The following is a 16,464-nucleotide window of genomic DNA, read 5'->3' as shown; positions in this document are numbered from 1 at the left end:
TTAGAATGGGGCAAAGAAATATCTAACCCCTGGCTATCCCTTGAAGAGTGAGATATAGAACTCTTGGCTCTTCTGAGCCGGTCTCTTTCAAGTTTCCTCACATAGCGACTGTAATCTAACCATTCTGTTTCAGACAGACCCAAACATTCGTCACATCTATCGTCCAATTCACAACTCTTACCTCTACATTTTACGCATATTGAATAGGGATCCAAAGAGGCTTTAGCAAGTCTAGTCTTACATCCCCTCACACACATTCTTACACTCGATGAAGAGTCAGACATGTTGAAAATCCAAAAGAGAGATCCAAAAAACAAGCAAAGGTTCAAACGAATCAGTATCTAAAAAGGGCTAAGAATAATCCAAAAGCAAATCCAAAAGCGAGCGAAAGCCAAAGCCAAAGTGTACTTCACCAAAACAACTGAAAAAACACAGGCTGCGAATGAAATTCCAAGATGTCACCGGTACGGCGGCAGGGAAAATCTGAAGAATATGTAGAATGGTTCCAGTTACCTGGGTAGAGGGTGCATAGGTGGATCACCTGACTACCTGATCGGCAATTGCCGCGAGTTTTTGAAATTCTGCCGTCATGTCAGGGACTTAAGCTATATATATAACTACCAGGTCAGTTAGATGTTTGAAAATTACATGTTTCACTGCACTTTGCAAAGGCAAAAGGACTAATAAAGAAGTTGAATACTGCCTAAAAGTGTGACTCTCATTTGTAACAAATTTCAGGGGACAAGATTTTTTTTTTATGAAATCTAAGGGCCTCTCTCCATTTTCATACAATGTAAATACTGTATCTAAAATCATATTAAATTATACTTTGCAAATATCACCACTTGTTTTATGGTCAAAACACTCTACAGATGTAAATATTTACGACTTGAAAAATGCTGTACACTTCTACAAAAGCCATATCATTTGGATATTTCACTTTATTGTATTTTTACCATCAGATATGTAGCCAAAGTTATATAAAGTTGAACTCAAACGGGATTTTGGATCATGGCTTTAGAAAAAAGTTAGGAACAATAGTATGCTCATGACAATACTCAAATTCAAAATAAATTTGCTGCTAACTTTCACAAAGTTCAAGATCAGTAAAAACTAAGGCTAATGATTAGTTGATCTTGCACAGTGCGTATTCATTCTCCATGATTTACTCAGCAAGGATGGCACAACTTTGAGAAAATTCACATTTGTCACTAATTCAACTGAAGCTCTTTTTTGTTTGGCTTTGCAAAGTTCATGTTAGATATCAGTACATAACTTACAGATTTTATAATTTACTTCCAATAAAGTATACATGTCTGCAAGGGAGTTTACTTTATGTTTAAGTAAGAAGGCTTTAAAGTTCACTACAAATACTGAGTGCATGAGAGAGAGAGAGAGAGAGAGAGAGAGAGAGAGAGAGAGAGAGAGATTACAGCTTTACATTAAAATATTTAAATTTAAAACTTACTGTACAATAATGGCCCACAACACCAGAGAAAGAGAGAGAAAAGAGACTTACATATTTATACATTTGCTCGTGTATGATACCCTTGACAGGTTTAGGAATAATGAATTGAAACATTTACATGAATATTATTATCACTGACCGACACACTGGTAATGCCAGTTTACTATGGGGTATTACAGGCAGTCCCCAGTTATCGGCAGCCTCAGTTATCTGCGATCCAATTTTACAAGAGCTTATCTTGCGACAACAATTACTGGATTTTCGCTGCCGATATGTGCCGAACTCCAGTTATCGGCGTCAATCCCCACTTAACAGCAGTGCCAATCCCCAGTTATTGGTACCGATAACCGGATATCAGCACTGATAACTGGGGATCGGCGCTGTTGTCGCTGATTTTCAGTTATCGGCGATTTTCGATTATTGTCACCCGTCGGGAACGGAACTCCCGCCGATAACCGGGGACTGCATACTTCTATCAAAACACCATAAAATATTCAGGTAGAGGTTATTAGGACAATACTCGCTCGATCTCATTTGTTACTTTATTGAATTAACAACATGAAACATATTGTACACTTGCAATCAACAAAAATGAATACTGTTAGTACTGTAATTCGGTCTTCTTCAAAGGTGATGTTTATTAATAGCCTTTTGGGACTCTTCCACACCAAACATGGTGATTGAAAAAGTGCAAATACCATAACTGCTAAGCACAGGTAGCAAAAAACAAATACTGTACTATGGGGATTACTGTAATCCTATAATTTTATAAAAAATCTGGGATAACTCAGAATACTAGCTATCAGAAAAGGTTGGGTGCTTTATTTATAAATGACTAATGAGAAACGGATTCATATGCTATAGAGACACACTACAATTTTATTTTTTCTTAAATAAAAATAAAAGATCTATTTTCAAGTTTGTCTATAACTTACCATGTAGAGCCTTCATCATGTCCTTAACAGTAGGAGACCAGTCTTGATTTAATGCAGAATAAACACCAGGTAAATCTCTTTTCCACAAATGCTGACCAACTTCCCATATAAGTGCCAACTCAGGTGTAGCAGACTTAGTACTGGCAGGAATACGTTTCCAAAGAAATTTGGCTCCAGTCCTATGATTAAAAAATATGGATATTCTAGTAACAATTCCTAATAATATATACAATAAAAAATAAGTCATTAAAATGTTATTTTCATGATGAAACTAAGTTTCACATATACTTACCAAGTAATTACATAGCTATAGTTTCCACTTGCTAAGCAGCTTAAATTTTAAAAATCGTGGTAGCGCTTCAATAGTTTAGGTAACAAGCCCGCCCACCAATGGGAGTACTGGAAACGACTTAGCAGAAAACCTCATTCTGTTTATGCCCTTATGTCCCTGAAAGGGGAGGAAGGAGGACTCCAATCTGTACTTACTTGGTAAGTATATATGAAACTTAATTTTATCATGAAAATAACATTTTCAGTTCAGTAACCTACCAAGTAATTACATAGCTCAATCCCACACTGACAGGAGGTGGGATGCATGGACATATTCTACTGCAAAACATTAAGTTATGGTAATGACTTTCAAACAGAAAGTTGCTAGAACATAATACTTGTTGTTTCCTTATCTGGTAAGAAACCTACTGCAAGTAATTACTGCTGCTGGTTGGTGCTCATTTTAACATGTAGTGGCATGGCGGTATAGCCGTGGAGTGCCTCTACTTAGGTGGGAGCTTTGCAGCGAAGGATATGTCCAATGGCTAGCAAAGCATCAATAAGTGCCCTTGCCCTGGGCACAGTACCACAATAAAAACAATCAGACAATGTTTTCACCTACACTGAAAACACCACAATTCATCCACTGAGACTGGTGGGTATTCCAGGTACACTGTACTCCCTGGCTTCCAAAAATTCGACACCCTACTTTAAGGTGAAGAGATAGTAGGAGAAAAGAAAGATTCCTATGCTTCCTCCCCCAATACTATGTCAGCCACTGATAATGGCCCCAAGGTACTGCAATTTTCAAACACTTTCAACTTCTTTCAAATAGTGAGACGTGAAGATCGGTTCGCACTTCCAGTGGGCCAACTGCAGAATGGAAGTGAGTGATGTATGTGCCTGAAAGCTAAAAAGGAAGCAACTGTCATGACGTCCTGAGCTTTCACTATAAAAGTAGGCAAAATGTCCTCCTGAAACTGCGAGTGTGCCTCAGAGATTAAGTCTCTGACGAAGAAGGCCAATGTGTTCTTAGTCGGAGGGCGAGACGGATTCTTGACAGAGCACCAGAGGTTATTGGATGGTCCTCTGATCTTCTTAGTCCTGCTCAGGTAATAACTTAAGGCCTTAGCAGGACAAAAACTCTCTCTTCTTCCTCAGAGCCAAGGTACCTGTTAAGGTCTTAAGGAGAAAGAATGGAGCCAGGGCTCGGAAGGGTCCTCGTTCTTGGCTAAAAATCCAAGGGTAAAGTAGCAAACTGTGTCTCCTTGTGAAAAAATTCACCCTTTAACGATGTCTTGGAACTCGCTAATATCTCAGCAGTAACTAAGACCATGAGGAAGAGTCTTCTAAGTAAGGTTTCTCCGAGAAGAGGAATGAAGGGATTGAAAATAAGGACCTGTCAGCCACTTCAACACTACGTCCAGGCTCCAGGGAGACCAGATCTTCCTTTCCTACTTAGGTTGTTAAGATTTGGGATTGATGCAAGACTCAGGACTCCAGTGTTTAAACACTGAACTAAACACAGCTCGATACCCCTTAATGGAGGAGGGCGAGAGATTCCCCGATCTCCATGGATAAAGAAGGAAATCTGCAATTTGGGTCACAGACACCTCCAAAGAAGAGATGTCGAGTCTGAGACACCAGCTCAGAAATTCGCCCACTTAGCTTGAAAGACACAGCTAGGAAACCAACGCCTTCATCTTGCAATAGTCTCTGCAGAACATCTTGAAAACTCTTATGCTCTGACAAGCTTCCAGACAGTCTGAAGCCTGTCATGGCAAGAATGGACAACCCTTTGGTATCTCTTAAAGTGAGGTTGTCTGCGTAGACACGGTTTTATTTTTAAGGGAAGGAGTCTTGGAAAGCCCACCCACCACTGTAGCAGGCCCTGGAACCATTCTTTCATGGGCCAGAACGGAGATATGAGAATCAACGTAATGTTGCGATGAGCCCAGGACTTGTTCAGCACTTCCCTGACCATGTTGAAGGGCAGAATGGCATAGACCAAGAGGACTCCTCAAGCTAGAACCGAGGAGTCTAAATAGAAGTCTAAGTCTGGACTCAGAGGTTGAAGGGCTTTCCTTTTGAAAGTACGTTTGGACCGCCACCATGCCAGTCTGATTTGATTACCGGGTTTATGGGAAACGTGTAGGAGTCCGGCTGTATTTCCCATCCCAGTTGGCCTAAAGGAAGAATTGCAAAACTCTCATGAGAAGTTTGCCTAACTTAATGAACATCTTCATGGACGACAAGAGCCCCCAGTAGGCTAATCCACTGATGGGTTCAGCAAGATGAAGGGGCTAGAAACTTGTGGACCATCTGAAAACGGGTGAGTCTCTTGGCAGATGGAAAAACCCAAAAAGTCCGAGAGTTGAGACTCATCCCCGAATAGAGGAACTTTGCAACAGGGCCAAACTGGGACTCCTGAAGGTAGATGATAATTCCCAGTTCCTGAGAGAGGGGATGTACAAAACCTTCGTGCAATTTTCCTCGAAGGGGAACAAAGAGGCAAGTCATCCAGATATAAACTGACGTTAATGCCTAATAAATGAAGTCATCTGCTAGAGGAGAGAGGACTCAAATGAACACTTGAGGTGTCGCAGAGAGGCCAAAACAAAAAGCCCGAAACTGGAGATTTAACTGGCACTGGGCGCTTGGGACCTGGTGCCAGGCGCTCGGGTGGCGCCGGGAGGGGGTGGCGCCAGGTGCTCTTAGAAGAGACATGCATTTAGACACTGCCATGGGGCGCCTGAGAGAGTGTCCAGGAAGACGAACCTTAGATACTTTCTGGAGTCCGGATGGAAGGGAAAATAGAAGCATGCACCCTACATATCCAAGATCATCATCCAATCGCCCTAGAGAATGGATGAAAGGACTGACTGGTTTGTCTCCATCTGAACTTCGTCTACTGGACGAAGAGATCAAGGTCACTTACACTGAGGACTAGTCTCCAAATCCCCATGATTTGGGGACCACAAACAGACAGTCGAAGAAGCCCTGAGTTGATGTCCTCAACTTCTTCTACAACTCTCTTTTGAAGGAGAGAGACCTCCTTCAAAAGGGGTTTTGGAGTGAGTGTTTTCCTGAGTCTCTTGAGTAGGCCATCAAAATGATGGGAGAAGGGACCAGAGGAGGGTTCTCCATGAAAGGAATGGAGAAGCCCTCCCTCGGAACCTTGACAATCCACTGTTCTGTCCCTCTGATACTCCACTTCTCCCAAGACTCGAGAAGACTGGCTCCCACTTGTGCACGGAGGACTTCTTCATTTCTTGGGCAAGGACTTGAGCTCCTCTTGATAATTCTTGTTCCAAGTGGGACCAATCTGCTGCATGGCATCTGTTGCCCATGCTAGAGGGTCCAGGGTCTAAAACAAAAAAGAGGAAGGCTATGGTTCCTACAGGTGGCAAACAGGTCCAATGTCGGCTTGCCCCATAGTATAGCAGATTCTGATAGACCAGGTGATCTAAGGTCCACTCGGTGGGAGGGACCTACTATTCGATGGCTCAGATCGTCCGACAGAATATTTAGTTTGCCCTGAAAAACAAGATACTACACTCACTCAATTTGAGCTGTCTACAGTAGAAGGTCTCTTGCTGTCTGGCTGAGAGAAAAGAGTGAGAGCCGCCTCACTTTCGTATGTATGTTAGTGGTAATGTCTGAATGGACTGCCACTGTCTTGATGTGAACTAGGTTGGGAAGCTCTAAAGCCCTAAGTGAATAGCTTTCAGCTCTCTGACGTTGATGTGAAGGTTCTGTCTTCTGGGGACCACATCCCAGAAACTTCCCGGTTGAGAAGTGTGCATTGGAGAGGGTCCTAGACTCCCATGAAAGGGATGTTGTTGGAGAGGAGAGACTGTCTTAGGAACAAATGCAGATGAAACCTTGGGGTGTTTGGAAGAATGTTCCAGAAGATCCTAAGTCGACTTCTATTGAAGGTCCGGCTTCTGGGCACAAGTGACTCCTTTAGTGGTATGGAAGCACCAAAAATCTCTTTCCTTCAAAACCCCCAAAAGAGAAAAGAGCTGCAAGTTCAAGAGAGCCATTTTTGAAGGTTTTGTCTGCATAAGAAAGGACTCCTAGCCAGCCCTGCTCAAATAATTGCAATCTTCAATCTTCTTAGCTAGCACTCTCACCACCCAGTCCAAGGAACTGAAAGCTTCAAACAACTCCAAGAGGTCTTGACAAGGTCAAATTCTGCTGATGAAAAACAATTTTCGCAGACAAAAACGGCAAGCGTCGGAAAGAAGGAACTTCCCCGGTGGCATAGGAAAGAAAACTCCTATGGATTAAATGCAAGGGAGGAAAAATGTAGGAAGCCTTATCTTGCTCTCTCTTAGCAGAAAACCAAACCTCAATCTCCTTGAGTGTCTTCCTAGAAGATGAGGAAAGCACCATGTGGGGAGCCTATGTCTGCTATCTGGATGGCCCCTCATCAGGCAGGTGGAGGTAGGCAAGACCTGGGCTAGAAGGAGTCAAAAAATGAGCAAGAAAGCTCGCCCACAAAGATGGAGAGCTGCATAGGCTAGGAGACCTGTGGTTGGAAACGGGTGCTTGGCACTCCAAGCAGGAGATAGATACTGAAGAGTTGGTGCCGGGTACCTGGGAGCTGGCGCCGGGTGCTTGGGAGCTGGTGTCAAGTGCTTGGAAGCTGGTACCGGGTGCTTGGAAGAGGGCGCCGGGCGCTTGGCAACTGTCGCTGAGCGGGAGCAAGCGCTGGATACTCAGAAGCGGGCACCAGGCACTTGGCAACTGGCGCCGAGTGCTTGGGAGCTGGTGCCAGGCACTCCAAAACTGGCGGTAGACACTCACGTAGCTGGGGATGGTTGAGGACTGAGCCCAGCTCCTTAAACCCCTAACTGGGCAGCAAGAAAGAGCGGCCAGCATCGCCTGCTTACCTCTTCCATGGACAAGACAAATTTAGAAAGCTCTTGCGGCGCTTCCAAGTCCAGGCTGGAGTCTTGAGAGGCGACGCCTTCCAACGGCTGTCTATTGAAGCCTGGGATCAATCAACAGGCTTGACTGAGGGAGCGAGTACTAGTGATGTAATAAAACTGTTTTTTTATGTTGGGTGGGAAAAAACCAGTATTTTTCCGTTTTTTTCAAAATTTTTCCGGTACTTTTATCATTTCTTGTATTATTTGTATCTCAGAGTTGCCTACTAACAAATGAATTCTTTAAGGTTAAATTGTTTACATTAATTAATAATTTCAACAACTGACATAAAATTATCAGGCTTATAAATTGATAATACAGTGTACATTATCCTATGTATCTATTACATAAGTAAACTTATTGCAATGATAATTCCGAAAATAATACAGTATTACCAAACATGTAACACAAGTATTTTAAGCAAATTATATAAGTAACTTGAGGAGAGGGAGTGACAGAAAGATACAGCCTGACAGGTATTAGACATGTACAGACTGTGTACTACACAGCCACTCCTATAAAAGTTGCCATGTACTGCTGGATATTGTAAGTGGTGTATTGTGCAGTAATAAATAAATATTATTTAAAGCTTTGTTTTAGAAAGTACAGGTTGACCATCACTAATCCGGCAATCAGTAGTCCGGAACAATCAGTAATCCGGCACAAATTTCAGCTGCAGTAATTTCTGTTTCCACTAATTTTCAAATTTCCCGGGTCGCTGCGCTAACTCGCTCGCCAGCCGCTTCGATTTGGTGGCACTGTGTGCTGCCTCAACAAACTGGAGGTGTTTGTAAACACAGGCATGCTTTTGCTGTTCCATTTTTTACATTTATTATTGTCTTTTGGCCTAAGCTATGGTATATCGTATAGGCTACATATACGGTGGCCTAGCCTACATTATACTAAACTCTATTCACATATTAACAGTATTATACAAACATCAACATAACGAATGTGCATCTTTTTCATGGATCTTTTAAAAAGTTATGCTTTACTACATTGTATCCAATTGCGTATATTCTCATATTACTTTTTATTATAAATTGCGAGCAATGTTTTGTTTTTGGAATCGATAACGAGGTGTTTATTTCGCCGCATTTAACTCAGTTCAGAGAGCTTTTCTTGCTTCTAGTAATCGTAAATGAATAGATACTTTTTTATTTGGGACAAGGATATTTTACGTTATACGAAATGTTTTTAAATCGAAATATAACTTAAATACGTTTTGTTGTGAAATTAATTTAGCTATTTTTTTCATTAATATGTGACGTTCGCAGGAATCGCTGCTGGCCGTTTTGGGGGCATGTTTGTTTTGTGTAAGAAAAAAATCAAGATTCCGTTTGCTATTTTCTCTTGATTTCATCATAATACGAGCTTTACGTATTTATCTTTTATCGGCGAGAAAACAGCAGTAATTTGTATTCTTTCATGCCCAGTAGTTCTGATTAAAATACATTCTCTCCAATTTTATTTACGGTCAAGTTTCATCCATGTTGCCAATGCACGATAATCTATAGTCATTAGCGGCTTGAACATTGCTTCCTCAGCTTCAGCTACAAATTGCAGCATAAAGTTACTGTAGCAGTATATTTCCTTGCCGATCTTTTCTCCAAAGTGAATGAGGGTATAGTGTAAAAAATATATGTCCTATTTTACAGTACTTAACGTCATTTGTAACATTGTTTAACCGTACGATGGTTGAAATACAAGCATAACAGTTGTTATCCGATATGATTATTAGCAAAACAACAGTTTCCCGTTCGGTTGTTTATGGCTGTACGCATTTACGCAAGAGTATAATGTTACTAACAATACTTTTATCATTCTCTTTTACCTTTTTAACTAGCAGATGGAATAAAGAGATGGAGGAAAAGAAGTTGGTCTCTCTCGCTGCCTACGCCTGCGCGAAATCTAAAAATATTTCCTAAATATTTTCGTATTGGTATTAATTGCTAACCCATCGTAAACTCGAAATATTGTAAGTCAAATTATTGCAACTCGAGCACTACCTGTATTTGATAATTGTCTTTTCTTTATTAACCAACTTGTACTGATTTATGGGATATTTTAATTCTAGGATGAGGTGCTTAGCTACTGTGTTTCGTGTACTCTAGCCTAATAAATGGCTAATCCGGTAAAATGGCTAATCCAGCACCCTCTAGGTCCCAATGATGCCGGATTAGTGATGGCCAACCTGTACATAAGATTTGGTATTATGAATTATGATAACAAAATCATTTTCTAATTAAGAAAATAATAAAAAGAAAAGAAATTTATTTGATCTATTGCCTTTGGCATCTTTGGCTTCACCTACTTGCAGTAGGGGAACAGAGTTAGTAGTAAGTTGGCAATAGGACTGTAAACATGAGGAGGGCAAAACCCCTAAGTGAATATACAGTATGTATATAAACATACCTGTTGATGGTATAGGCCTATAAAAGAACCTGTAATAATCCTATTGTGTAAATTTTAACTAAGCTTTTGTTTATTTAACAGACAAACAGCTTGTTTTCCCATTATTTACAGATTTTATACAAGAAACATGAAAAAAAATTTTTTTTATCTTGGTGTTTTTTTCCGGAAAAAAACGGTTTTTTCCACTGGAAAAAAACTATTTACATCACTAACGACTACCCTTGGGCAAACCCCACCAACCTCCCTTGGACTTCCGGTATGCCTCCTCCCAGGTTTAGGGGAGTCTGACAGGGACCTTCATTTAAGAGAATAGGTGGGATGAGCAGCCACCTCCTCCACTTGCACAATACTTTCTCCTGTCAAGACGTCTTTCCAGTCGCTGTCTGCCAATACCTGGGAATGTGCAACAGGTTCAACTGAGGGGGCGCCTACCCATGGGCAAACTCCATCGACCTCCCTTGGACTTCCAGTATGCCTCCTCCCAAGTTTAGGGAAGTCTGGCAGGGACCTTCGTCTAGGAGTGTCAGCAGGATGATTAGACACCTCCACCACTCCACTGTATCACTACTAAGTTAAATTCTTGTTAAACCTAGACTCGAGACTGGCACTGGCATCGGCATCGGGTTCAGAAGCGAGGGAGCCAGGCGCGGGAGTAGGTGGACTTAAAATACGAGGGCTAGTAGCTGGAGAAAAATTAGTTGGAGGGGAAGAAGGAATAGCAGAGCTATCTTCTAACCTAGGCTATGGTAGAATACTGGCTAAGGGAATCTCATTTCTAGGCTCTAGAGGCTACTTTCCTTTCTCTATCCCTCTCTAACTTGTCTAGTTGAGATTAAGTACCTTCTATTCTTGCTAATCATTACATTTAGCACAAGTTTTCTCCCTACTATATTTCTGCCCCCTACATTTACTGCAAATTGTATGAGAAGCTTATGAAGATTGATTAATCTGGTTTTGCAACTTTCGCTACAATAGTGAAAATAGGTGAACTTGAATCAGACATAATAATAAGCAAAGAACTAGAAAAATGATCCTGAAGCTATTAAAGCTTGAAGGCTACTCAAAAAAGTGATAATACTTCACCAAAATCCAGCCATATAACTGAAAATCAGTAAACAAAAGCTGCAGCAAACCCCTGATGTTACTCGAGAGCTGGCAGAAACAGAATGAGGTTTTTTGCTAAGGCATTTCCAGTACTCCTGTTGGTGGGCGGGGCTTGTCACCTACACTAAACCATCAAAGCGCTACCTCGATTTTTAAAATTTAAGCTACCTTGCAAGTGGAAATCATAGCTATGTAATTACTTATTAAACATTAGTCTTACAAGATTGCAAGTTACAATTAAATATTATTTGTACCGGTTTTAAACAGAAATTCTAGAGACATGCCACACAACAAACCCTAAAGTAAAAATGAAAGTCTTAAAATAACAGAAAAACATTAAAGATCTTCCAATGAAATGGAAAAATATCTTGGGTCAATATACTAAAAGTCATCCATCAAACATTTTTCATTTATGAATCTTTCAAATGGTAGCATCTATCTAGATTAAGATATTCTGCAGAACACAATGAGCTTCATAGCTCTGATTTACTATGTAGCAGGTACTGAGGTATTGTCCCCATTTTCTTCATCATTTACAGTAAACCTTATTAGCTATGGTATAACTTTTTATATAATTTGTATTTGTCTGCATAACTGAGTATGTTCATGCTTTGTTCTTTATTCTCAATTTATTTGTTTTGTTATGTATGTATATCATTAGTTAATCCTTTCTGAGCTCGTCCCTGTGTCAGCCGGTGAAATATCCATCCAGCACATATTTCTAGGTAAATTCTTTGCTAAATATACCAGAGAAAAAAGCTATCAGGAATGCTGGGGTTACTACCCCCAGATCGATCATCTATAATAAAATAGACGTTGGTATAGGTAAGGGTGAGTAATTGTTGTCACTGCCACAGGACCGCACTCTGAAGATATCCCAATGACAAAACCCCGGAATGTGGGGAGCTGATCCAGCGCCCATACTCACCCGCCCGCCAACCGACGACCCCAGCACCATCTGAACTCATTCCATACTAGCACGTGCTTGTTTCACAAAGCGTTTCTTGTGCTGCTCCTTTTTCGGCAAATTTGCATTGAATTCATCATGTCGTCGAGTAATTTCACTGTGTCTAACTTAAGTACCATCTTCTTGTGGGGTTTTTACTACTTGTGAGGCTCTTATAGGCCCGTAAATTAATATTTACAGGGTCATATATCGGACGCTCCCCGGCGTTCGCCGCCTCAGCCATGATGACCTTGAAGTACACTCTTGCAGCTGGTTTCTGCAAGGGTTTCTTTCGGTCGCTTACATTTTCATTCAGGTTTTATAATTCCCCTTCAAGAAGTTCCCTTTGGAGACGTTTATCTATGTCAGGCGGGTCCTGGTACCTTGATTAGCGTTATTCCTTACAGAGGCCTCCTCCTCTTATTTTGGTTCTTATAGTTAATTCATAGCGTATACCAGGCTCTCGTTCGAGTAGATTCCCTCTCCAGGGTGGTGCTTTCTTTTGTCAGCTTCTGACCTATGGTGTATTGGATGTCATGAATAATTTAGCTTTATTATGATCCAAGCTCAGCATCAGGTGCAGTCTAATGGCTGCCTACTTCCTGTTCGCCTTGCTCAGTTAGACTATACGCTTAGCACAAGTTCTTATAATTTTGTATATTTATTCATATTACGGGTACTTATATGTATACTGGTTAATTTTAACAATATTTTATTAGAAATTGGGGATCCTAGCCCTAACCCCTCGTTCCAATCGGTGGGTTAGGCCATTCAGGAACCAGGTTTCGCATTGTCTTAGCTCCCATCTCTCCCGACTATGTCGCTGAGCGGGGAGGAGGGGTAGGCTGGTCGAGGAGTTCCTGTTTGTTGTTCTATCCGCCTTACTGCTTGTTTTGGGTTTGCTGGAGTATCTGAAACCCTGTCCCCTCCTCCCTCTGGTGAGGGAGAGAGAAGACAAACAATATGGGGAATCTTCTTCAAGCATTGCCCTTCTACCCTATGGGTCGGTTGCTGGTTGGACTACGTTACAGGAATTTCTCTCCATTTCAACCCTCTCCCTCTTCCTTCTCTCCTCCCCGATTGTCTGGGCTGCGCCTTCATGAGGAGGGTGAGAGTTTGGTGATTACTTTAGATTAATGCTGTTACCCTATCCTTCCCTAGTACTTAGGCGAGTGTCATGAGTCTCCCTATGAATAGGTAGTTGATACGTCAGTGTGTGGGGGTATTCCCCGTCCTGTTAAAAACAAAACTCGGTCCCACTTTCCAAGTACTGTACAAACCTCCCCCGCCCCCCCCCCCTGTCTTGCCAGCGGTATGTCATCTCCTCATGTGCGAGACGTCGGTCTCTCCAATTGTCACCCGGAGGGGGACTGGTCGGGTTCCCAGTCGAGAGTCACCCACCCTCCTGGGCCCCGTCCTAATGTCATCCGCTCGGCTAGTGTTTCGTTGGTTCGCTCTCCGGTGGATCGAGCTGAACGCCGATCACTTTCAGGGTTCAAACACTTGCTCGCTAATTCCGCTCCGCCGTCCCCAGCCCTCCCGTTGCCTCCAGTGCTTTTGGTCTTCCGTGGGTTGGCTTTAGTCACACCTAGCTCTCTAGCTGCGTAATGACTCATGGTAATGATTTACCCCGCCTTCCCCGCTGTAACCAAGTGTCGGAGGTACGGGATCCCGGAGGGGTCTGCGCCGGAACACGGCGACCTACAGTGTATTGTTATCCTATATTGTTAACCAGTTACTTAGTGCCGTTATAATTTATGCATGATCCTAGATTAAGATCCTACTCAGTTGGTCGGCGTTCCTTAATTTAGTATATATCATGTTTTGCTCTAGTTTTTTACCCCACCGGAATGCTTCGGTGGACCCGGTATAAACTAAGGCCTGCTGCCGGGCTCCAGCAGTATTTATTCTTAAGTAAATTTACTATTAAGAGTTGCATGATCCTAGATTAAGGTCCTGCTCTGCCGAACTATCTCCGGCACTCCTTGATCTAGTGTGGTCATGTTTTGCTCTAATTTATCGTCCCGCCGGAATGCTCCGCCAGGTCTGGTATAAATTATTTTAACATACTCCAATACCTACTATAGTTTGAAGTCCCTTAAATTAGTAGGTTCATATACTGTTATACTTACAGACTGTTCGTTGTGAGGAGCCCGGGTGCTCTGTGGTACTGCACCAGCCCTATGGGCATGTCGTCTGTCGATCCCATGCGGGCTGTGCAGTCCGGCTGGATGAACTAATCGTGTGGCACCCGGACGGTTGTGAGGTCTGCTTCGCTCTTTACGAGCGTGTCCAGGACGAGTCGGTAAGCTTATAGTTACTGCCTTTAGTTTTCCTGGTATCCTCACTTGTTCTATTTACGTTATGGGCTTAATACATGAATTATATATCTCTCACCAAGCGCTCGGTCATTAAGTCCCTCCTCTCTTCCAGGCCGACGAAGCTTCCCGGAGTGACGCCTTGGGTTCTCTTCGAGCCTGGGTGGCTGGGTTCGGAAGAAATGTTCCGTCGGGGAAACCGTATGTTCTCGATGAGAACATCCGAACTTGCTTTACCCGGCGCCCGGATCTCAGCGGCTGTCCCTGCGGTAGTCGCTGCTCCTGTTATCGAGCAGATCCGGGTAGAAACTCAGCCTCTCCAGGACGAAAGCCTCTATGCCGAGGTGTCGGAGGAAGTAGCGGCCATAGATCTCGACCTGGAACCTATGAATACGGAACAGGACCAAGGAGGTAGGTGGGGAGGTAAGTGAGGCAGTGGGGGCGGGCTCCCTTTTTGATTCTCCTTCTTCCACCGCTTCTTTTCAGGGATTTCATAAGTCTTCTCTTTTGAGGGACGGTGCACAATCCACTGTCCCCAAATTGAAGAAGACTTGGAAGGCGAAGGGCTATAAGTCCGCGACTTCCCGCAAAGCAACCCCCTTCCCTCCGGGGAAGCCACGGGATGATAGTCACGTGGCTTCCACAGGCAAGGCCACTCTCTCAGCTAAGAGTGCGAGTTTGAGGGCAGCTATGGCTAGCCCTCCTCGCCAGCCTGCCTTTGACCCGGAGGCTTTTGCAGGGATGCTCTTGCAAAAATTTTCTACGGAGGTGGATGCTAAGCTGAGTAAGCTTACGGAGGGGCTGCAGAGCCAGGAGACCATGCTCTCCGGGTTCTTGCGCTACGGCAGGTCCGCAGTACATTATCCCGTTCCGGATGCCTCCGCCCTCCCTCCATTCGACAAGGGAAATCCATGGCGTTTTGCCCTTCATGCTCCCCGGCATGAAGATACCCTTACCATCGAGGGTCTAGGCACGCGCAGACTCGAGGAGTTAGAATTCTTTCCTCCTGATCTGCTGCCCCCTTACCCAGGCTTCGCCAGACTGACGGAGGAAGCTTGGGTGAGGTCGGATAAGGTCCCAAAGGAGACAGTAATCTTCCCGAGGGACCAGGCGCAGTCCGCCTTGATGCGCTCCTGTAATGAATGGCAGGCGGAGAACACAAAGTTGACCCCCTTCAAGGGCAACTTCACAATGTTCTCTTTGGGTGATAAGATCCCAACCCCCAGCATGACTATGGTAGCCCTCGCGACAGCCCAGGCTTGCTCGGAGGGTAAGCCGTTGCCTCAGCTCCGGGAGACTGATCCCACCTCGCTGATCTTCCCCGGAGACGATGAGTTCTGGAAAGATGCCCCAGCCACCTTTACTGGGTAAGCTGGACCCGGAGTGCGCATCTAATCTATTCAGTGAACAGCTTCCCAAATTGCCAGAGGCTCTCCTCAAAGCAGAGTTTGAGGCTAGGTGTCGGCTGAGCCGATCACTGAACTCACTGTGCCTGGCGGAAGCAACCGCTGCTGTGACATTCACGGAGGAGCAACTCTTCCAAGTCTGACGAAGTCCCTATTGGCGGGATTTCAGGCGGACTTGTTTGACTTTATGGTAGCACGATTGAATTGCCGCAAATTCATCTTCAACGACGCTACCATCAGACATGAGCCTAATAAGCTCATGAAAAGTTCCTTCTGGGGGGCTAACATCTTCCCGGAAGAAGAAGTCAACAATGTCCTGGCAGAGGCAACCAGGGCAAATCAGAGTCTGCGCTCCCGCTGGGGTATCCCCGCCTTTAAGCGGAAGACCCCCAAGTCCGGCGGCCCTCAGGGTAGAACTAGCAAGCGATACAGGAGGCACAGGAGACAACACCAGCAGGCTGTTGTCCAGGCCGTACCTGTTTCAACAGTTTGCCAGCCTTCTACCTCGAAGGCCCAACCCCAACAGTTCGTGCTGGTGCAGCCAGCTCAACACTCTCTTGCCGCTCCTTCCTTCGTGACGTCTCCGGTATTTAACCCTTCTTATGAGGGCCAGGGGTCGTTTCGGGGTCTTAATAGGAGCGCAAGGGGGACTAGAGCGAGAGCCTCC

General features: G+C 43.7%; 1 protein-coding gene across 1 annotated transcript in view; it reads right to left on the bottom strand.

The window, feature by feature from the left end:
• Positions 1–16,464, bottom strand: part of CSN8 (COP9 signalosome subunit 8) — a 129,973-nt gene that overhangs the window by 13,759 nt on the left and 99,750 nt on the right. The window contains 1 exon segment of the mRNA XM_067106043.1: positions 2,404–2,582. Coding sequence (XP_066962144.1) covers positions 2,404–2,582 — 179 coding nt within the window.

The sequence above is a fragment of the Macrobrachium rosenbergii genome, chromosome 1, assembly GCF_040412425.1.
Source record: "Macrobrachium rosenbergii isolate ZJJX-2024 chromosome 1, ASM4041242v1, whole genome shotgun sequence".
In the NCBI taxonomy this organism is placed as follows: Eukaryota; Metazoa; Arthropoda; class Malacostraca; order Decapoda; family Palaemonidae; genus Macrobrachium; species Macrobrachium rosenbergii.
This window is presented reverse-complemented; position numbering and strand designations above follow the sequence as displayed.